Below are 24,745 nucleotides of genomic sequence, written 5' to 3'. Positions count from 1 at the left end.
TCACCAAATTATATCATATTACTAAGTAAAAAAAAATATTTAATATACACAATTTTATTTTATTTATTATTAGCCATATGGTATTAATTATGAACTGACCGCATTTATTGGTAAACGAATTGATGACAATCAACCAGCAAGGTAAGTTATGTTTGATATCTAAAATTCTATTATTATTTTCATCCTAGAAAATAAATTCTCAATATTATATTTTATAACAAAACGTAGATTGAATTCAACTATTAATGTTCGTTTGAAATTTTCCAGTGATGTTTAGGATTGAAAATGATCAGTTTCTTATTGGTATATGTACATCCTGTTCTGATTGTTTTTATATTTTTTTAAGTCACAAGCTTTCTAAGCAAAGATGGATGATAGCTAGCAGTGGAATGCAGGATGTGCGTTTTGTTCTATTTGGGACTCATCAGCTAGATGTACCTACATCTCAGAGTTGATATTCACTCCATGATTCGAAGCCAGTACCATCCACTTCAAACGTCATCACGTTATCCACGTAGCTATTGTTTTTACTAGTCTACTGACAATACGAAATAATTTTAGCCATCTTCATTTTACTATATATTACTGACAGACTTTCATTACTGTAAACTCATTATTCGCCTAATTACTTCTTTTACTTAAGGTGTAATACGGTTGAATACAAATGTAACCAGTCACGATTCAAATGATACTAAGAGTATTTTGTCATGTTCCTTCAAGTCTATCTATATGTAACGAGTGAATTTATGACAAAAAAGAATTGTCTAATATTTTTCTATCGCTAATCATGGAATATACGATAACCAGACTTCTAAACGAAAAAAGTTATAAAGTAATTAGCCTTCACTAAAATATACCATTTATTTTATCAATTAAAATTAAAGATATATAAAATGTCTATAACGTCAGTTTGCGTATACTGTGGTGTGTGCTATTGATGTCGATAGATATAAGTAGTATGTATCACCAATCGAAAGTGGAATCCTTAGCGGCACAACGTTAAAATGATGGAAGAGAAGAGAACGTGAACAGAGGTTATTTGGTAATGGTAACACAAGAACAACAAAGTCTGAGACAATTGATGGATATTATGCAAATGAAAGTATTTATTATATAGTGGTCAGATCTTACTAGGGGGTTTTGTATATTGGTTGTCCCACCTTTTGTGTTCTCGTTCAATATAATATGTCTAAAACAAAATTGCACGACTATTAATAGTCACACATGTTTATACGATCACTTACAATGTAATTTATATTGTCGGAGTTTAGATTTTACTGACAGTACACAACAGTGTTACTGTTAAGCAAATTAAATTATGTAATCAAATAACTTCAAAATAAGTTTGACAAAATAAAAATCTTCACAGATTGAAATCATGAGTCAGTTGAAGCTAGACCATCATTGAAAACCTGGAAGCACTGGACGAAATATTCTTTGGAAAACTTTAAGAATCATTAACTGAAAAGATATAAGAATATTGTGTAGTTCTTCATAGAAAAAAATGTATTTTCAGATGATGTCATCCTAATGTACAAGGAGATTCGACTAAATGAACAGTGGTCTAGAGGTTAAGCGTTCACTTGAGCGAAACCTATAGGGTTCGGATCACACGAAATGGGGTCATGGGTGCTCACTATCGAGGAGTCTCACAATGGAACGGAACGGCTGTACAGTGCTTTCGTGTTTTCCATGGTAGTCTACCTTCATTTGACTCATGATCTCAACTATTGAAATATGTTTTATTAATGAAAGTGGTTATTTTCCTTTCTGTTTAGTATATATCTCTTAATTCACACGATTACATTAAAAACGATACTTAATGGATAATACTACTGTTAGGATATGTAGTTACATAGAATTTTTGATAAAAAGTTTATTGAAAATATCACTGCTAGCCTGGATTCTAATTACCATCTTATAGATGGGTTGTTTGTAAAATTAGTGTCGGTTTAGTTTGTTTCAGTTCTTTTTATTGATTTCCACATATTTTCACTACATATAATTTATTGGAAAATAGTATGAACCGTATATAAGAAATTTAGTCCAAATTTGATCGAATAATTTCACAGTATTTGGGTGCCGAGTTTATGTGAGACATTAAACAAGAAGAATGTATTTGTAAAACTTCAGAGAATGAATTTGAAATAAATCCAACATTTCGCCTAATAATCTGGTCCAAGTTATTTTCAAAGAAATTTAATAAAGCATAATTTTGATGCTTGATTAAATTTCCTTGAAAAAGCTTGGATCAGATTGCTAGGTGAAACTTTAGATTTAATCCAGATTCATTCGCTGAGATTTTACAAATATATACTTCTTCTGTAATAGTATAGACCGGTTCATGATTTATTCATTAAAATCTTGTCTAAATTATTCTATTTAGGTTACAATGTACACTGTAACACACTATTGTATTCAGTGACTTATATTTAGTCAATCATTTGCAATACTAAAACTTTTTTGAATCAAATAATATAAGTTGACCTTGTCACCAAATTAAATGAGCACTAAAGAAAAAGAGTACTTTAAGCGGTTCGATGGATTCAGTCGAATGTACTCGTCGTTTTTAAAGTAAACTACTTAGATGCTCTTACCGAATTATACAATAATAATCATTCCATTTCTATTCAGTACTAAATATCTATTACAACCATTCTCAATGATAATTGTTGTAGTTCTTCTCGAATTGATCTATCGTTGATAATTTACCATCTTTTGTTTTTAAAATACTTTCAATCTGTGTTTTCCTCAGTAATATACCTTTATGACCGTTTGCGAATTTGTAATATTAGATACATTCAAAAACAAGAATTTTACTGTTAGATACGTTTCAATGATTGTTTTTATTAATCAGTAAATCAATCTTTATTCACAGACAAATTATTCCGATGAGAGTGTAATTTATGGATGACCTTTTTAGCGATGCTAGACTGACTTTGAGAGTGTCCACTTAATAAACAGGATCAAATGAGGGTTATAAATTAGTGTGGGGAATTATGATTAGGAATTAGATATAGTGTTTTAATCACGAACTAACATCAGGGATAATGCCAAAACTCTATTAAGCCAAATGGACGAGTGAATTTCGTGCCAAAATCCGTTACCTGTTATCTTATACGTGATTGGTTCATCCATAAATTATAGTCTCGCCATTATTCCTATTTTTAAAATACTTTTGGAAATCTCATGAATGACTTGTATACGTACACTATTCTTTCTTCTACAATAAAAAACACTATGAATGAACTATTTGTTTTGCAAATGACCTTGAAAAACCACCATTCAGAGAATCCGTTTACTACCTATGTATTCAGTATCCTTTTGTTAAAAAATTTGAAAGGCTTCACAAAGCAACTTATTCTGATGATATTTGCCTGCCTAATAATAATGAATGTATGATTTTGATTAAAATGATCTGAAACATACCTTGAACCTGCTAAAACATTTAAAAGTAATTGTAACATATATATTCCGTGAAATATTCATAACTTTACAAATTACGATAGTCAAGCCTGAATTCAAGCTTATGTTATATCATCTAAAACACATGAATCATTCTATCAATTATAACAGTCTGAAGACGAGGGGTTTAATAATTCAACAGTTTTACGTCTACTGTGATCAACTGTTTAACTTATCAGAAATAAGCCACTGTTTGTTAATTCAATGAAATTTGTCAACATTCAATATATATGTGTGTTTGTATTTTTTAAAATTTTTGATTTACCCCTTTAAAAAACAATAACTTCAGTGGTTGAGATCATGAGTCAATGAAAACTAGACCACCGTGGGGAACTAGGAAGCACTGGACGGCCGTTTCGTTTTATTGTGAGACTCCTCAGCAGTGCATATTCACGATCCCGCCTTGCGAGATTCGGACCCAGGACCTATGGGTCTCGAGCGCGAACGCTTAACTTTTAGACCACTGAGTCGGCATCCAACGGTGTTTATGTCTAACTTCAACTAATCCACGGAATTGAGCCACCGTCCATCACTGTCCTCAGTGAATTACTACCCCACAATGGACCCGACTGAACTCCACTGGTTACTACTTCTCACTAGAACTCTATGAAATATCTTTTGAAGTCATTCACCAGTGAGCATATGTTGATCAATATCAGAAAGGGTTAATTTAGTTTTATTATCTATTAAGATTGGATGTAAGAAACAAGTTGTTTATTTTCTAAGCTCTTTTGAACAATACATCGATGCATGATTGAGTTGAATCCAATAACTGTAATATAATATATTTTAAATTTTTTCACTGGTTATTTTATGACGCAATGATCCATTGAAACTTTGCTTTCGAACTATTTTACAATACCATAGTACCAATTATTTCAAACATTTAGGCTAATATATATCAAACTAAGACTACAGATAGATCAAACACAGTTGAACATTATTTCTATGATTAATTAATAATGTCACAGATTGACATCATGAGTCAATTGAAACTAGACCACCATGGAAAACCTGGAAGCACTGGACGGCCGTTTCGTTCTAGTATGGATCCTGGGTTCGAACCTCACGGGATGCGGGATCGTGGATGCGCACTACTCAGGAGTCCCATACTAGGACAAAACGGCTGTCCAGTGCTTTCAGGTTTTCCATGATGGTCTAACTTCAATTGATTCATGATTTCAATCTGTGAAATTTCTAAAATCTCCACAAACCGCTTCTGATAATTAATAATATTTCGATAAACATTTAACTTATTGAATAAAGAATAGTCATTTTGTTTTCTCTTTACTTTAGTTCAACAGTAACAATTGTTTTAAGAAAATTGACTGCTGGACCAAAAATAACACATCGTCCTTTAGAACCTATTATTGAATCGATTAAAAAATCTATTAATTTACCATGTCATAATGGTGAATTATTTATTCAAGCGTCTATTGAAAAACCGGTAATTTTGATTAATAGTATTTCTTTTCTTGCTATAATCTTATTAAAATATGAATATTTTGCAATATAGACATTTGTGGTGATTGTAGTATTTTCATGAGTTGAATTTATGCGCCAATTTAAGTTAGACTACCATTGAATAGTTTAAAGAGCTGGATAGCCGTTTCGTCCTAGTATGAGATTCTACAGCAGTGAACAACCACTATCCCAATGACGGGACTCGAACTCAGTGGTTTAAAGGCCAGGCATTTGCATAGGAGACTAAAAGCTCTTGATTGTATTTCACTTTCGGGATCGTAAATGTTCCATACTAAGATGAAACGCTTATCCATTGCTTCAAGATTTTCGTTGGTAGTCTAACTTAGATTGACCCGTGAGTTCAACCGATAAAATAATAATATTTATGAATTGAATAAACTGTGTTTACTGTTGCGTAAACAAATGATTATTTAATATTTATGCGTAATGAAGTAATCGGGCTTATACACAATTCATACTAAAGACTTCATAAAGATAGTCATTTTAATGATTTATATAAGACAATTATTGGCACGTTATCAATGCTCAGTGGCTGAATTACATTTTCACTAATAGTATACTACATATAGCTTGAAATTCAAATTTGCCAAAGACTTGCGATACATGTGATACTATCAAACTATCTAGTTATATTCTGTTTATTCAACCTCAGTCAGTTAATTAGCCTAATCCTTATCCAATGTTGACTACAAACAACAAATTCAATTGATACTTATTCGAATCTACAAGTCGATAAGTTCATCTCAAATCTGGTTACTGATTATCGGATATCTATTACAAAACTAATATGATCTTATCACCAACTTGAAATGCTTTGAAACAATCTGAAAACTAGGTAGTGTTTTGTAATTTTACATCCGGGCCGCGACCAACCTCCTGTAGGACTGAAATGTAATCACAATCGATTGATCACTGGGTGGTGATCAATGTCATGTGTGTCAAGTCCTTCTTAGTGCAGATCGAACGCCCGAATAGCTCAGTGGTAACGTCTCTGACTGTGAAGCTGGGTGATACGGGATCGAAACCGTCAGGGAGTACCAGTCCCCTCAAGATTACAGGTACACATTGCTGACGAGTGCCAAGTAGCACGAAACCCGGGTCCAGGGTTTCCTGTTGACCACCTTCAACCACCATCTAATCTCAATATATAGTGTACGCAGTGTCGAGTCACCTAGACTGTTGGTCACATTGCAACATGGCCGATAGCATTCAATCTGCACTAAATAAGGACTTGACACACATGACATTAATCACCATCTAGTGATCAATCAACTGGCAATAATTTTGTTTGTTTTATCATTCATCAGTTTTATACTTTCAGTTTGTGAGCTAGATTTTCTGTACTTCATTTTTTTAAACTTTGATTAACATTACTATGTCAACTTATTCATATTCATTTGATCTTGCAGTAGTGATAATAATTGAAACAAAGTTAACTGATTCAATATCGTTTATTATCATTCTCATTCATAATGTATTCCCTACTACTGATTGGTGTTTATTCGCTCAAAAAAAAGCAGGCAAATAACTCTATTAGTTTTAAGTGTCAAAACTGATGATAAACTTCATACTACTAATTTATTCTGAAAAATGTTTGAAACTGCCATATAACTCAACTAGGAATTATACTTTTATATTAGAATACAGCCGAAAATGATACTTTATGAATAAGATCATGAATCGATTGATGATGAGATCATGAGTCATTCGAAGCTAGACCACCACGGAAAATCTGAAAGCATTGGGCGGCCGTTTCGTCTTAATTTGAGACTCCTCAGCAGTGCGCATCCATGGTCACGCTCGCAGGATTCGAACCCAAGGTGTTCAGTATCTCGCGCGAACGCTTAACCTACTAGACCACTGACCCGGCATTTAACGGTGTTATTATCTAACCTCAAGCAATCCACGAAATTGCGCAACCATCTTCTATTGTACCAACGTAAATACCTGTCTTTACCCTAGACAGATTAGCTCCACTAGTCACGACTTCTCACTAGAACTCCAAGAATTCCCTCACGAAGCTAGTCACTAGTGAGCACATGGTAATTATCAGTATAGGTTACCGATAAAATCATTTAATTTTGAGGCAGTATCACAAACTGAATGAATTTAAAAACGCCCAGCAACGAATTCAGTGAATTGAGCCAAGTGTATTTGTTATGAGTACAAAACATTATCCATTTCAAATTGTGTATGTCATATTTGGTAATATGAAAAGTTGATTCTTGACAAGATATATTGTCAGATATAGATTTATTTTTTAGCCTAAAGAATGAATAACGAGATTATACAAACAGTTGCTATATTCAGTACATTTCACTGGGTGGCACTAAGAGTTTTTCGTCATGAATTTATCATTAGTTGATCATTTGATTTTTTAAAAAATTTTCTTCCTTTGTTTTTCCATCTTTAGTTATATAACATCTGGTTTATCAGAACATTTGTTAGTTTACACATAGCGTTACTGGATTAGTAAACTGTAGTTTTTTTTATCGAACACGAATATTTTGTATAACTACATGTTAGTATTCACTAATTTCTACATTCTTATTCAATTGTAAATGAGATACATTTATTTAAAGCATAACTATCACTTATTTTAAATATGTAAACATCTTTAAGAAATAGTAGATTGATGAGTTTCGAATTAAGGAACATATTCAATGGAGCATATAGTGAGAAATATATAACTACACACTATGACTCCGATTACTCAACATAGTCATGTATATTATCCTGAATGAACATTTGATAATAAAAGTCTATATATTGGTGATTTTCGAATGAATTCTTAGTGTATACCTGTTTTTTCACATAAAGTAACGCTTATACACTATCACTTAAACATATTTTTTCTCTTTGCACCAATGATTACTTGGTAAGATATAGCATTATAACATAATAAACTTGTTATTGTTTTGCTTGTATCTTCCCATTTAGGTTTAGGACTACAATTGATCAGTCTGTTATTGGCATATGTGCATACTGTGTGTACGCCTCGATATTGTCTTAATTCACAGGCTTTTACAAGTAAAGATGGATAGTGGCTAGCAGTGGAATCCAAGATGTGCGTTTCGTCCTATGAGACGTCCTCTGAGATGCAGGTACATCGAGCTGACGAGTCCCAAATAGGACGAAGCTTGTGAATTAAGGCAATATCGAAGCATACGCACAGTATGCACATATACCAAAAACAGACTGATCAATTGTAATCTTAAAACTCAATGGGAAGATACAAGCAAAACAATACCAAGTGAATTTAAATTCACCCCATTGCACAAGCAAGTGGCTATCAGAACTCAGTAGCTGAGTGGATAACGTGATGGCGTTTGAAGCGAATGGTACTAGGTTCGAGTCCCAGAGTGAACATCAACTCGGAGATACAGATACATCCAGCTGACGAAACCCGAATAGGACGAAACGTGCGTCCAGAATTCCACTGCTAGCCACTATCCATCTCTGCTTATAACATAATAGTTTACCATCATCTATAACATTGTAAAGTGTCCACTCACTATATTTTTAGTTTGATGGTATTAACCATAGTTGAAATAGTCAACTTTTACAAGAAGCTTTTATGTAAGAACATTATATCTGGATGTTTCATACATGTAACGGTTTGTGAATTAGATATCAAAGTAGTTTAGATACCAAATCAATGCGTTTTTACCACTTAGGCAGTAACTAACGTATACTTTTCTCAGCTTTCAATCATTTACAAAGTAGTCAGATATCCTTAATGATGTTATTTTGTCATGAAAAAAAAACTTGAAAACTATGTAGAATAATATATAGAAAATCATATGATCAAATCATAACTTTTTACTCATCATTTACAAGTCTGATAATGGATTTCCAAATATCCAAGTCAAATTCATGATTGGTAGAATATAACTCTTATCTGGATCAAGACAAGAACTCACCTATTATATCGAAGGGAAATTATGTAATATCCAAACTAACTAGAATTGAAAAATATTGATCAATAGATTTCTACTCAAGTTGTAAAGTTTGTGACGAACTAAAAGTTTGTTTGTTCAATTTTATTTGTGAATTCATTGTAGCGAACTGCTTTTTAGTTTCAAATAAGAGTGGTACTGTGTTTTTGAAAGCTTATGTCTGTGTTACAAAATCTAGTGATACCTTTATTTCGGCCAATTTCTTTAATCTTCTAGAGTAAGATTCTCTAGGCTCTCTATGCTCAGACTGTTTTGATGTAGTACAAAAACTTAAACAAATGCGCCTGGCGTGAGACTGATAGGTCCTGGGTTCGAATCTCGCGGGGTGCAGGATCGTCGATGCGCATTGCTGAGGAGTCCCATACTAGGACGAAACGGCCGTCCAGTGCCTTCAGGTTTTCCGTGGTGGTCTAGCTTCAATCGACTCATGATTTCAATCAAAAACTTAACAATCTCCACAACCCCTAAACTGTTAAGTGCAAATATATTTATCTACCTTATGTCAATGTAGTTTATGACTAACCAACTGTGTAAAAGAGATTAAGACCTCTTCTAAACTACTCATTTATAAATTAATTCTATCATAAAGAGGTTTAGAAGTTTTTTATAATGGAAATTTATTTATTTAAATACGTCATCCGTTGTATAATAAGCATGAAATGATATAATACATTTGTTTAAATAATATGAATTGTAAGGTATGTCCAACAGTAATTTCAAAGAGATAACATCGTAATATTTAAAGATGGATTGTGTCTAGTAGTGAAATCCGCGACGCACGTTTCATCATATTTGAGAATTGTCAGCCGGATGAACCTGTATCTCAGACTTGATGTTCACTCCACAATTCCACAATGCTATCACGTTATCCACTAAGCTACTCAGTCTAGATAGCCACTATCCATCTATGGTTAGAATACTTGTAAATTAAGGCAATATCGTGCAATCCGCACTAGATGCACATATGCCAATAACAGACTGTTCAATTACAGTCTTAAACATTAATGGGAAGATTCAAAGAAATAATAAAAAAAATGAATCACCGCAATCACTGTCCAGCCCAGTTTTTGTAACTAATTATTAAACAGATATTGATATAATTTGCCATGAACAATTAGGTCCATTGCTTTTAATGCTAATAATTCATTTATTTAGAAAAAAGACTGATAGGTCCTGGGTTTGAATCTCGCGGGGGGTGGGATCGTGTATGCGCATTACTGAAGAGTTCCATACTAGGACGAAATGGCCATCCAGTGCTTCCAGTTTTTCCATGATGGTCTAACTTCAATGGACTCATGATTCCAACTATTGAAAGATGAAAAGGATTTAGCTACTATAATTATTAAAGATTTAGTTGGAAATATGCAAAACCGATGCTTAATTCATCCACTGATTTACAGGGATTACATGTTTAATTAAAAGTCTAGTGTTATATATACGCATATAAACATGTATCTTGCATAAACATTGACAAAATACCATTCAGTGTTCAAATTTATTGTTTTATTATCTTTTTCAGTTGTATTATCATGATGAATCTGTATGTGTATCAATAGTATTGGATAATTTATGTCAATTACCTGTTAGAAAGTTACAAGTAGCAAGTAAATTCATATTTATTCTTAAACATTACCATTTACAGTTTACTGTTTTTGATGATTTACTTTTTAAAGCAAAACTAAATTATGCAACAAATGTTAATTCGTTTAACTTTTGTGTGTGTCGTAAGATTCTTATTTATACGATCAGTTTCAGAAAAAAATGTAATTTGTCTTACTCAGTTATGCACTACTTATACGTAATAGATATAAGTAGTATGTAGCAGAAATTGAAAGTAGAATGTGTTATCAGAAGAAGACTGAAATAAAATGAAGAGGAAGAAAAATGAAGAGCAATCAGAATAACAACGAGATTGGAAGAATGATGAAGTTGTTAGAGCACAACTAATGAAAGTTATATGAATAATTTATTTAATGTATGATTTTCATGTTTCATAAGCTCACTGTTTGATTTTACATAAAATGATACAATGGTTTACTGTACCTAAATCTTCGTTCACTACAATATAAATTGAACTGATGCATATAAATAAAATAAGTAAAAAAGATCATGATGTGGGTAGTCACAAGGAAGGTGTTATGAGAATAAACAAAGAAGATTGACGAAAGTTATCAAGAGACAACAGAAGTACTGAAGTAGTCATTTTGTTGATAACAAAGATGTAGCAATCCAAAGAGATATGGGAAACCCGAAAACTGTCAGGACTTAAGTATTTAAAATGATTGATGTGTAAATTATTCTACTGGAATTAGTTTAACAAGTAATTATAATAATCACAAAATAAACTGAATTCCAATCAATGAATCAAGTGGTTAAGCTAATCAACGTGTAAGTGATAGGACTGTAGTGAACAAAGATTTAGGTACGGTAAACCATTGTACCATTATATCGTACATTAAATACATTATTCGCATAACTTTCATCAGTGATCCTTTATATATATCGTCATTTTTCTTCCACTTCACTTTATTTCAATCTTCTTCTGATAAACATTCTACTTTCAATTCCTGCTACATACTACTTAAATCTGTTACATATAAGTAATGTACACTTCAAGATAAATTCAAAGTGATCATTTATCTTACAAATATTTTGTTGTTGTTGAAATTATCTATGATTTCATTTGTTGATCAGTTAGATTTTTAAAGAAAAAAATGAACTAAACACAGTTTCTTTATGGAAATTGTTTTCAGTCTGTAATGAATGAAGATCTAGATACAGTACCAATCAGATGATCAGATGATTTAACTATTAGATTACATTGGATGTTATAAAACCTAAATCTTATTCTACGCTTCAAGAAATTCTTTTGAACACTGATTAATTTTAGAATAACCTATATTTTTGGATACAGGGTGTCAATCAGTGAATACCATATTTTCCTTCAGTTGTGTTTAGTTGTATTATATTATCTATCAAATTGGACGGCCGTCCACTACTTCCAGGTTTCCCATGGTGGTCTAGCTTCAACTGACTCATGATCTTAACCATTGAAATTATTATAATACCCACGAAACCCATCTGATAATAATCAACATATGCTCACTAGTGACTGGCTTCAAGCGCTATATCCTGGAGTTCTAGTGAGAAGTAGCGACCAGTGGAGTTCGACCGGGTCTGTTGTGAGATAGTAACTCACTGAAGACAATGGTGGATGTGCCGTCAATTTAGTGGATTATTTGAAGTTAGACATTAACACCGTTGGATACCGGCCGGCTCAGTGGTCTAGTAATCAAGTGCTCGCGCGCGAAACCAGTAGGTCCTGGGTTCGAAACCCGCAGGGGGCGGGGTCGTGGATGCACACTGCTGAGGAGTCTTGAAATAGGATGAAATGGTCGTCCAGTGCTTCCAGGTTTTCCATGGTAGTCTAGCTTCAACTAACTCATGATCCTAACCATTGAAATTGGGTCATTGATAAGAAGTTACATAAATGATAAGCCGTTTTTTTGTTGACCTTAGTATAAACTGACATTTAAAACCTTTCACTAATCTGATAATTCATTAAATTAAAAAGAAAGAATAAATAATCAATGAATCTGTTTATAATGGATAGTTTAACCTCAAAGTTAGAATGGTTCATTGATATATAACAAAAATATAGATTAATTTGTGTATTGTTCGATTAATATTGATTATTGGATAGTGAAAAGCTTGATATACTTTTGATTAGTTAATTGATGAAATGAATATGGTTTATACATGTTGGTGATTATTATTAGTTATAGACATTATCAGAGGAAACATTGAGGAACTGTTTAGTCTTAGTGTGAAACTCTTTGTAGATATACATGGTATAAAAAGCTAAAATCAGGACAAAAACATACACATACCGGCTTTACAATAGTCATCAAGGTAAAGTTAGTCACTGATGTCAATTGTACACTGAATAATTTTCATAAATTACCTGTATCATTCGTGTTAATCAAACACTTAATGGTAACTGAGAGGCTATGATAATTTAAGTTTAAACGTATCTGATATAAAATAAATATTACCATCAGTGGATGTTGGTTAGTCAGTTACATGAAATGGATGAAATCGAAGACGTGAACCAATGCATAGTGAATAACAGGTGTGAAGGCTAAAAGCTTGACAACAAGCTTAACCATTCCAGATAAGTTTTGCTGTTAGATCATAGGTACATAATTCCGAACAAATATCATATTTGGACAAAAACAGCTGTTCACTGTTCCGTATTTTAATTCAACACATGTTTAGTTTGGGTACATCCATTTTATAAGCTAAGAAAAGGAAACCGAATTGACTACAACTAAATCTCTTAGCTAAAGATATTTTGTAATGAAGTTTGCCGTAGTTGATTTTTTATGTACTAATTGTCATTACCTCCCAAGGATTACTTCATTGTTTCGTTGAACGGTGGTTATTTGCTTAGCTTATACCTTTTCTAAATAAATATTTTTCTTACATTCAGTTGTACAAGTTGCTGAAATTTATGTCTTGACCAAAGGAACGTATCGATCGACAATAGATAAGCATTTCTGCAAGTAAGTAATCTTTTTTTAAAATAAATATCGTTATAGATGTTAGTCAGTCAATCAGTCAGCGACAACGTTGGACCAGGCACATATATACATCGATTCAAGTTAGCATATCTCATTAACTCAACAAGATGAACACCGGATTCATAGAAATAGTTAATTCAGTGGTGGTAATATATAAAAGAAAGATTGCACATAAGGACATAGTACAGGAAGCGAGAATTAGTTCGTAGAAAGAAATATATGAAGCGATTTTGTTCTCATAGTTTAAGGGAAGACAAAGAGTGCATACACCTACGCCATTATGATCAATTATGAGCCATATCACACAGTCTCCAACCATTGGTTACGATAGTCATGCGGACCCCTAACAAGTAGTCTGCATCTACCAACATGGCTCAGACCAGAATTTAGTGACTTCAAGCACTGATGCCACGTTTTGGTTTGGCCTCCCCAAACTTTCTTCCATCGTCTTCAACACTAGTCAGTATTGTGGTAATCGGTGTTTAGACATACGTAACACGTGGCCCAACCATCTCAGTCGATGAAGATTCACAACCTCATCAGCTGATCTGCCATCATTCCCCAATAACCTGCGTTTAACCTCACTATTACTTACCCGGTGATCCCAAAAGATGCAAGCAATATTTCTAAGGCATCTGTGGTCAAATACTAGTAATGTGATGATTTTCGGCTTATTGTCAAGCAAAACATTTTGAAAGATTTGATCAAATTGATTTCATGTGAATAAACATGTTTTGTTATCGATTTCCACTTTTCATAATGAGCTGTTTTTTTGTTGGTTCAACTGAAAAGGAAGGTTGTTATATTTCAAATAATCATTGATTGAACTACACTACAGTATTCGAATAGTCACGTTTGAGACTTGATAGTTCGTAGGATTCATACTGGCAAACAAATACTTGAATTGTTTTGTTGTTTTTTTCAAAAGAGAAGATTTTTTGAAAATACTTGAAATAATTTAATTTGATCAGATAGTGTTTGTTTTGTTATTAGGGAGTATAAATATCATTCAAACTCAGTTACCACGGTAAATAGAAAAAAGAAGTTATGAGTTTGACATTTCTTCAATGTGACTGCCCAGGTAAATCATGTTATAAAGATGTACTAGATAAGAAACGCTATTGTAATTTGCGAATTTACCGACGGTATTCGACGTTGTCCCTGTCAGTGTAAATTATTGTTCATAAATAACGCTGAGATTGTAGACAGAAACTATTTACGAACAGATCTAATATTGTACCAATATACCAAGAAAATGTTTTGATTTTAAAATTAACTACAAAATCATTATATAAGTATGAGAATTTGTAGTAATAGTTTGGAATCGTGGTTGCGTACTACTGAGGAGTCCTGTACTAGGACGAAACCGACGTCCAGTACTTTTAGATTTTAAATAATGATCTATTTTAGAAGGACTCGTGAACTCAACTACATGAAAATCATTGTGTATACACAAATCATTCAAAAAGGTCGTACATTTTTTTCAGATTAATTACACTACAATAGACAATGCATTAATTAAATTATCTAAATGTTTATTCTAAACTAACCCAGTGTAACTGAATATCATCAAATGACAAAAGGCTATTCTATCTTTCAACAAAATTGACAATAAAGTTTTCAGATGGGGTTTGTGGAAATTTTAGAAACTTCACAGATTGAATTCATGAGTCAATTGAAGCTAGACCACCATGGAAAGCCTGGAAGCATTGAACGGCCGTTTCGTCCTAGTATGGGACCCCTCAGATGTGGGCATCCAAGATCCCGCTGCCCGCGAGATTCGAACCTAGGACCTATCAGTTAGACATTAACACCGTTGGATGTCGGTTCAGTGGTCTAGTTAGTTAAGCTCCTGGCGCGAAACTGATAGGTCCTTGGTTCGAATCCCGCTGGGTGTGGGATCGTGGATGCGTACTGCTGAGGAGTCCCATAATAGGACGAAACGGCCGTTCAGTGCTTCCAGGTTTTCCATGTTGGTCTAGCTTCAATTGACTCATGATTTCCATCTGTGAAATAAAGTTTTCATTAAAATAAGCTACTAGTTACGTAATACAGAAGTAACGTCCATCTTACCATAAAATTTCAGACGATTAAATTTTTCTTCCTAATTCTTGTCATAAATACAGTTTTTTTCACAATTTTTCTCAAAAAACTTGTTTGACAACAATGATTTATTGGTTGATTCTAAAATGAATGTTTCCTTTACTTTTTTTTAGTGTGAAATTTTAAGATTTATCTATTTTGGTTCATTAAATCACAAGACTACTGTAACGAATTTCCGGATGACAACAAAAAAAAATCGACATCTATGAGAGTGTATATATATAAATTTTTTTCGGAAAATAAAGCGTACCTGACTGTCAAAAATGTTTGTATCTATGACTTATTGTTTGAAAATATTCACCTTATATGATAGGAGTTATATACGACAATAATGTTAAAATACAGAACACTTAGTGAGGAATCATACATTAGTAATGTTATAACTTGTGACCTGTGTGCCCTGTTTATTGTATAAGGTAACAATACCGCCAATTAGAGAACAGTGAATTATTTATCGGACCAGTGACGAATAAACCCATGCGAGTAGTCTAGAGTACTTATCAGTCCCGCTTCCTGACTAAACCCACCTGTTTAGTCCAGAACACCAATCCCAGCATCTGCGATATGAATCATTTATTTCAACCATACTGGGTTTATATACTAATCAAACAGACCACATCGTACCATAAAATAAAAAACAACATTTGTACAAGAATTAGCCAAATGTGGCTGTGAATGAAGGAGGTAGTAATTAATAGACAGGGCATAATTCAAGAATGGGAAACCGTATAATAATAATTCATAGGTCAAAATAAAGCTCACAATAAGATGGACAAGAATATGAACAGTTTAGTTATTTAACAATTATATAGTACACGAAGTTGCGCCACTGAACACCATTGTCTTCAGTGAGCTGATATCTCACAACAGACCTGTTTGAACTCCACTGGTGACGGCTTCTCGCTAGAACTCCAGGAGGTCCTCCTGAAGTCAGTCACTAGTGAGCAGTTGATTGTTGTCAGAATGAGTTTTGTGGAGATTTTAGGAAATTTCACAGGTTGAAATCATGAGTCAGTTGAAGCTAGACCACCATAGAAAACCTGGAAGCACTGGACGGCCGTGGATGCGCACTGCTGAGGAGTCCCATACTAGGACGAAACGGCCGTCCAGTGCTTCCAGGTTTTCCATGGTGGTCTAGCCTCAACTGACTCATGATTTCAACCTGTGAAATTTCTTAAAATCTCCACAAAACTCATTCTGATAATTATACAATACACAATTGTATGAACGAAGAATATTCTTTTCAATAATTTCTCATCAGGTTCTACAATTATAAATCCAGATTAATAATTGTAGAACCTGATGAGAAATTATACAATAAAAATATTTGTATAGTATTGGTCCATAAATGGATCCTAAAAGTTACCATTCATTATTCTTATAGGGATATAACAAGTAATAAGACTAAAACTTATGAGATTATACTCGAAAAATACTGTGTATTATAATTTAGTTATTGGTTGTTCATCGAACCTAGTAAGCACGTTTCGTTTAGTTTAAGGTTTGTCAGACATATATACCTTTATCTTATTATTAAGGCTCATATGGAGGTTCAAGTCTGTTTAAAACTCTAGATCGTTATTTATCAAACTATCACATTTAAAAGTAGCTAACTTCATTATTACTTGAATTGTAAGACATAGGGGTCAGTTTGTTAGTTAAAGATTAACGATCTATCATTGACAACACTCTTATCAAACGCAGTTAATATAGGATTTGTAGGCTCAGGGCAAGTAAAATAGAATGAAGTAAAGAACAAACGATAACAGTTTAGTCATTTGAAAATTACTTATTGTTCGATTACTGATACTCAGTGGAAGTATAGTATATTCTTTTGCTTACTGTAGTCTTCCTATTGAAAATCTAACATTGAAGATGAGTTATAAACAATAAAAAATTTTCATTAATTGTTTTAAAACAATTTTTCTTCGAATAACATATATTTTCAGATTCATATCTAAAATGAAATAGCTTTTGAAATTCACTTGGTATTGTTTACTTGAATCTTCCCATTGATGTTTAGGACTGCAAATGATCAGTCTCTTATTGGCATATATGCATACTGTGCGTATTCCCTCGATATTGCCGTAATTCATAGATATTATAAGCAAAGATGGTTGTTGGCTAGCGGTGGAATCCTCGACGAGCGTTTCGTTTGGGAAAGTCATCTGGATGTACCTACATCTCAGAGTTGGTGTTCACTCTGGGACTCGAAATCAATATCGTTCGCTTTAAACGCTATCGTGTTATCCATTTAGCTACTGAGTTTTGATACCCGCCTGGATGTGAAATGAGGTGAAGTTTAAATTCACTTGGTATTGTTTACTTGAATCTTCCCGAACGCAATGGCGTTTGAAGCAAACGGTATTGGGTCCGAGTTCCGCAGTAAATATTAACTCTGAGATGAATGTACATCCAGCTGACGAGTCTGAAAGAGGACGAAACGAGCGTCGTAGATTCCACTGCTAACCACTATCTATCTTTTCTTAGAAATAGCTTTTTGTTAACGTTTTGTAGTTTGATGTCTTACTTTTCTAATCGAATTAAATGTTAATCTTTAATTCAGTTCTATAAGTTAACCCTTCGTATAGATAAGATTATTTGAGTGTATTCATAAAGGGTACCGTTTCTTTCGGAAAACTTGAGCGTTTTATATGGTAAAATATCGAAATGAATATTAATCAGCTGAAAGAAACTAAGTGTTAGTTTCTGTTTTAAATTCATGCAATAAATTGGAAGTGTTTAGATATGAGTGAAACAATATATACTCTGATGAATAGAATATGTATTAACGGTAACGATGCATCTTATATACAATGTATCACAATAAAAGTGTCACTATATTTGGTTCTTTATCACCAGCTATTTCTTGTTTACTGTCTTCAAAGTAACTTCATTGCTTTCTGAATAGTAATTATCACATTCTTTACTGTTATGCCCCGATAAGAATAATGAGTGGTAATTTTTGGGATCCATTTGTGGACTAATACTATATAATTGTTAATTAACTGTTCTTATCGATTAAATGATAAATATTTCTATGGCAGTCGATTGACTAACTCATCGATTAACTGTTTAAAAATACTTCCATAGCAATATCGATTATACACATATAATTGATATATATACGTTTTGAATTGTGTTTTTGGGATCGCTGTGGGCTTGCTGGTTTCTGGCTGTTTGCAGAATATACTTCCTCACTCCAAGCATGGACTTCTCCCTCTAGTTAGCGGGGCTGGGAAGCATCAATAGCTAGCCTGCTGGTCTTCGGTCACCGAGTCTTTGTTCTCGTTCGCAGATTAAGTGAACTCGTGATAACTTCAAACCTAGCATTTACACAATAAGAACTAAGTGAATTCTTTATAGTGAGGATATCTAGTACAAATATTTACCGTTTTCTAGTATAACTTCTACATGGTATTTTCTCGTGTTCATATTGTTTTATGGAATATAATCTTAATTGATTTTGGTCAGCACTTTATCTTGCCTCATATTGTTCAATTTGTTTTTATTCATTTGATCATGAGTACTGAAAGCTATAATTTTTTTACATTGATATTCTTATTCAAAATACTTGAAAGAACATCAATGTTATTTTTAAGTAGTTACAAATCAGAAACAATAATTAGTCACATAATTCATTGTTTGTATTGTTTGTTTGAATATTTCCATTAATGTTTAGGATTGTAAGTGATCAGTCACTTATGTGTATCTTATGCAGACTGTATGGATATTGGCTTAAACCATAAGCATTAAAAGATACTAATCTGTTGCATTTCTAAACAACATCAATGGGAAGATTCAAACAATGAATACAAAAATGAACTAAAAATTCACTTTATTACATAAACTGGTAGCTATCTGGACTCCGAAGCTAAATGGATTATGTGATAGCATTTTAGGCGGACGGTATTGGGTTCGAGTTGTAGAGTGAACGTTAACTCTGAGATGCAGATGTATCCAGCTGACAATTCTCACTGCTAGTCACCATCCATCTCAACTGATAATTAAACATTAATAATAAATAAATAAAGTTATCCATATATCACTATGTAGATTATGGCATTTTTTAAGGTAAAGAAAAAAAATCCAGATAGATTTGTCAGTCATTAATCAAGGCACCAGCATATACGAACATATTTTATGCAGAAAGTTTACAACAACAAAAATATTGGATTGAGTGTAGATATTTCCAAAATCGTATATATAAATATGATAGCTCAGTAATAAATTGTTCAATCTGTATTAGGATAGTAATGATAAATCTTCTTTAGTTGTTTGTTAGATTTTTATTTTAGTCTGGGATAACTTCAGAGACATTCTAACTTATCACGATTACTTTCAACAGTTGAGATCATGAGTCAATTGAAACTAGACCAACATGGAAAACCTGGAAGCACTGAACGGCCGTTTCGTCCTATTATGGGACTCCTCAGCAGTGCACATCCACGATCACACCTCGCGGGATTCGAACCCAGGACCTATCAGTTTCGCGCCAGACGCTTAACCAACTACACCACTGAGCCGACCGGCATCCAACGGTGTTAATGTCTAACTTCAACTAATCCACGAAATTGAGCAACACATCCATCATTGTCATCAGTGAAGTAATACCTCACAACTGATTAATTATTCCTGGAAAGTATACTTTTTAATACTGACAAAGTTAAAGCTGGTAATATTTGGTTAACATGAATTTACCAAAAGGAAAGAGAATAAACTTTAAGCATTTTTTGTCGATGAGTTTATGCAAATACGTATCTTATAATCTAGGTATGAATCATTAGAAACGTTTATGAAAGATAGAGAATATTTATAACTTATAATGAAAACATTGAAGATATTGTGATCTCCGAATTGGATGATTTGATTGTGAAGGTTTCGTCATTCTTCTGAACAACATCATCAGTATGTATCTCAAAGAGAAAGCAGACTATTCAACTCAAAGACCATAACACTTTTAAAATAGCTAAAATTATGTATATACATACAATGTACTTCAAAATAAGTAAAAGAAAAATCAATAAATTGTGATACTTATAAGCTGTTCAAATTATTTCCCATCATAGGACCTCCTAGAAATAGTGAATTTATCAATTAATTCAAAAAACTTTCTATTTTTAGTCACACAAAAAAACAGTTAACTAAATTGTCAATGTTATATCCGGACGAGAATTAATGTGTGGTAACCTTTAGGCATCACTGATGAAGTAATATTATACGTATGTTCTTATTGTATGACTATTAAGTGACTATATCATACATGTATTCATATTCATTTCATTATACGCTTTTATTTGACTTATTGACCATTATCATACGATTGACTATCCTTGAGTTATTCCTAATTTGTTAGTAACAGTTTCTGATAATCACAGCCACTTTTGGCTTGATCTTGTACAAATGTTATTTTCTATTTTATGGTGCGATTTGGTTTGATTTGTTTATTTATAAACCTAGTATGTCTGAAATATGTGATTCGTGTTGTGGAGGATGAGATTGGCGTTCTGGACTTAACAAGCAGTGGCTAGACAGAAAAAAGACCAATAAAAACTCTGAGTTGCTCGTATAAATCAGGGTATCTTAATTGGAAATCGTATTCCGCAATATCGTTAAGCTTAGGACATAATCGTAAATATGAAAAGACAAAAGCAAATTCTAAGTATCAATAACACAAACACAGTCTGGCAATATGACTTTTTGAGTATAATCACTTCTGATGCATATGCCTATTACATAATATCTTATCCTCAAATTTTCATTCATTTACATCTACGATATTTGTCTCTTTTTTCTTCTATTCTTAAATATTTTTACTTTTTTCTATACAGAGTTAATCTACCTCAAGCTGGAGAACAACAATGGAAATATACAACACTGTTAAATACTAATTTAACAGATAATCTATTAAAACGTGGTGTTGCATTAGATGGTTATATAAGACAAGAGAAAAATTGGTTAGCTTCATCAACAGTATTGAATTTATCCGAAAACTTTAAAGAATGTTTAGAAATGATGCAAAATATTAATAAAAATGTAAATAAGTAAGTAAGAATTATTAACAGAAGGAGAGTTTTATGGAGATTTTAGTAATGTAACAACTGAATTCATAAGCCATTTGAAACTAGACCTGGAAGCACTGGACGACCATTTCGTCCTATTGTGGAGCTCCTCAACAGTGTCCATCCACAATCCTGCTCTCGGGATTTGAATCCAGGACTATGGTGGAGTCATGGATCCACATTATTAGGAATCCCTATGCTAAGACAAACCTCTATATTAAAGATTATAATTGCCATTAACAAACTGTAAAATTAGAAGGGGTAATAAGATAATGATAAAATAACGGACTTCAACAAACCTCATTTGCATACAGAAATCAGATTTGAATTAGTGTTAAAAGTAAGTTAAGCAATATAAAACTGTTTGCAGGTACAGATGTCTAATAATAATTAGTTAACTAAATGCGCTCTTCAAAAATTAATCTTTAAATAAATATTGTTTTTGAGTCAGTCAGTAACAACGTAGAACTTCGTACGTTCTTATATCAGTTCTAATTGCCATACCACATTAGCATGGAGATACGACTGTCGATTGAAATCCCATAATGGTAGAGGTAGTGAGAGTATAAGCACCAATCGAAAAGATTGGAGTTTGAAGATGATATTCAAGGAGTATAATCCAGTGAAACATATTTGGAAAGAGAAATAAGATACAAGGAGAATTCAGAAGATTAGAATTTAGGACAACACAAAGAGTGGATGAACCTGTGCCATTGCTAACGATTTTGAACCATGTCATTCAAGGTCTCTATCCATCGGTTGTTATCATCTCACGGATCTCAACCAAGTAGTCTACACCTACCAACATGGCTCAGTCAACTTGTCAGTGGCTTCATGGATTTGTGCCATGTTTTAATCTGGCCGCCCCTACCTTTCTTCCAATCTACTCCTACACCACAAAACATCGCTCGTCGCGGCATTCGCGTACATAACACATGTCCTAGCCATCTTGACTGATCACGTTTCACTACTTCATCAATTGATTTGTCATCCTTACCTAGTACCCGTTTCTTAACAACCGCATTAATTAGTCGGTGGTCCTAGGGATATACGAGCAATGCTTCGAAGATACCTATGATCAAATACTAGTAACCTACGAATACTCTCTACTCTTACCGGCCATATTTCACAGCCATAATGTAGGAAGGAACTAACTGCTGCGCACTAAACCCGTCCTTTGGTTGGTAGACTGATATCTCTCCTATACCATAAATGACGCACGTTGGCAAAAGCTAGTCGAGCTGAGATTTCGTCACACATCAGGCCACAGGGGTTGATGAGACTCCTAACATAAGTGAAGTGGTCGACACACTCAACTACTTCACTCCCTATCATTAGTTCAAGTGTCAATGCAACCTAATCCTGAAGCAACATTTTGCATTTTGAGGGGAAGAATCGCATCCCGAACATGCTTGCATTATTGCTTATAGTGGTCAGAAGACAGCATTTTGTCAGCGTCTTCACCAACTAGAACTATGTCATCAGCATATTCCAAGTCAACAAGTGAATCTCCTGGAAAAAGTTCAACCCCTGGAAATTTAGATGGGGAAGGTGTTATCTCTAAAAGCACGTCAACGACAAAGTTGAATAAGAATGGGGAGAGTGGGCAGGTAATCAATTCTGATGACGGTTCGCCATAAGCTCTCACTAGACCAGTTGTGTTTGAGTAGAGAGCCTCTATAAGGTGCTTTGGGTTTGTCAGAATCTCACCAAAATATAAAAACTTCGCTACCAACTATGTGAACTTACAACCTAAAGGTATACAAAAGGTGTTTCTTACGGAGATTACTTAGTTTAAAGATAAATATCGTTAATCTTCGAGGTTATCTAATAACAGCCATTCAAAATCAAGCTTAAAAGTGATGTGTTGTTGCCGATAACACTGTAATATAATGAAAATTACTTTTAATTAATGAGGCGTAAGAATCGTGGTCGGTGACCTATGCTCCACGAGAAACAACAGGAGTAATTAAGTAAGCAAGCAATAAATACTGACTAGTAGATGTGAAGCAATAGCTATAAAGTCTGAAGATTCTGAGCACGATTTATAATGAGCTGAGTCGATATGTTTAAAAAGCTACACACTAGAACATAACAGTTGCCAAGTGCTATATAGATTTGAATTTTTGTCTACTTCAGTTTATTCTGTAATATGATTTATATCGTCGTTTGAGGCGAGACTATAATATATGGACAAATCAATCACGTATAAGATAACAGATATCGAATTTTGGTACGAAATCCACTCATCCATTTGGATAAATAGAGTTTTGGAATTAGAGCTGATATCAGTTCGTGATGAAAACACTAAATCTAATTCCTAACCTTAACCATCAACTTGAAATCGTAATTATAATTCCTCACACAGGTTTATAACCCTCATTTGGTGCTAGTTATTAGGCGGATGCTCTCAAAGTCAGTCTAGCATCGCTCAAAAATAATCCATAGTCTCATAGACAACTGTTTAACCTTTACAGTATAAATTGTCTTTTTGGATGCTGGCCCAGTGGTCCAATGGTTAAGCGCTCGCGAGCTAGACTGATAGGTGATGGGTTCGAATCTTGCGAGTTGGAATCGTGCATGCCCATTGCTGAGGAGTCCCATAGTGGGACGAAACGGCCGTCCAGTGCTTCCAGGTTTTTCATAGTAGTCTAGCTTCAAATGACTCATGATTCCAACTATTGAAATTACTCAAATCTCCACAAAACACCTTCTGATAAATTAAATTAATCAGTACAAACTTCCTTATTTATAATTAAGCTCAGTATTATCAAATTACAATAGAAAATAGTTAGAAATGAACATACTAATGGAATAATTACCCATGATACTTGATAAACGGATGAAGTTGAATAATTTTTTTCTGGTTAGCGTTTTTTAGCGAGTTAGTTTTCTACGGGATGGGGTCGCTAACCCAATGCTCAACCCTCTTCCTTCATCTGGGGTTAGAATCGGTAGTAGCCCCAGAGGGGCTCCAAGTGGAGTTCGGATGAAGTTGAAAGTGTCATGAAATAATCGATCTTTTTTTAAGTAATCATTTATACAGAAAAAGCTTTTTATAATGAGATCAATATATCAATTAGAAGGT

At 33.5% G+C, this 24,745-nt stretch overlaps 1 protein-coding gene across 1 annotated transcript in view; it reads left to right on the top strand.

Annotated features, from left to right (window-relative positions):
* ARRB1_6 (Beta-arrestin-1) overlaps nucleotides 1-24,745 on the top strand; it is a 94,693-nt gene that overhangs the window by 60,536 nt on the left and 9,412 nt on the right. Inside the window, exons 6-10 of the mRNA XM_051218376.1 lie at nucleotides 74-141; nucleotides 4,762-4,912; nucleotides 10,429-10,513; nucleotides 13,402-13,474; nucleotides 21,427-21,639. Of these exons, the coding sequence (XP_051073045.1) occupies nucleotides 74-141; nucleotides 4,762-4,912; nucleotides 10,429-10,513; nucleotides 13,402-13,474; nucleotides 21,427-21,639 (590 nt within the window). The remainder of the gene's footprint in view (nucleotides 1-73; nucleotides 142-4,761; nucleotides 4,913-10,428; nucleotides 10,514-13,401; nucleotides 13,475-21,426; nucleotides 21,640-24,745) is intronic.

Source organism: Schistosoma haematobium, chromosome 1 (assembly GCF_000699445.3).
Source record: "Schistosoma haematobium chromosome 1, whole genome shotgun sequence".
In the NCBI taxonomy this organism is placed as follows: domain Eukaryota; kingdom Metazoa; phylum Platyhelminthes; class Trematoda; order Strigeidida; family Schistosomatidae; genus Schistosoma; species Schistosoma haematobium.
This window is presented reverse-complemented; position numbering and strand designations above follow the sequence as displayed.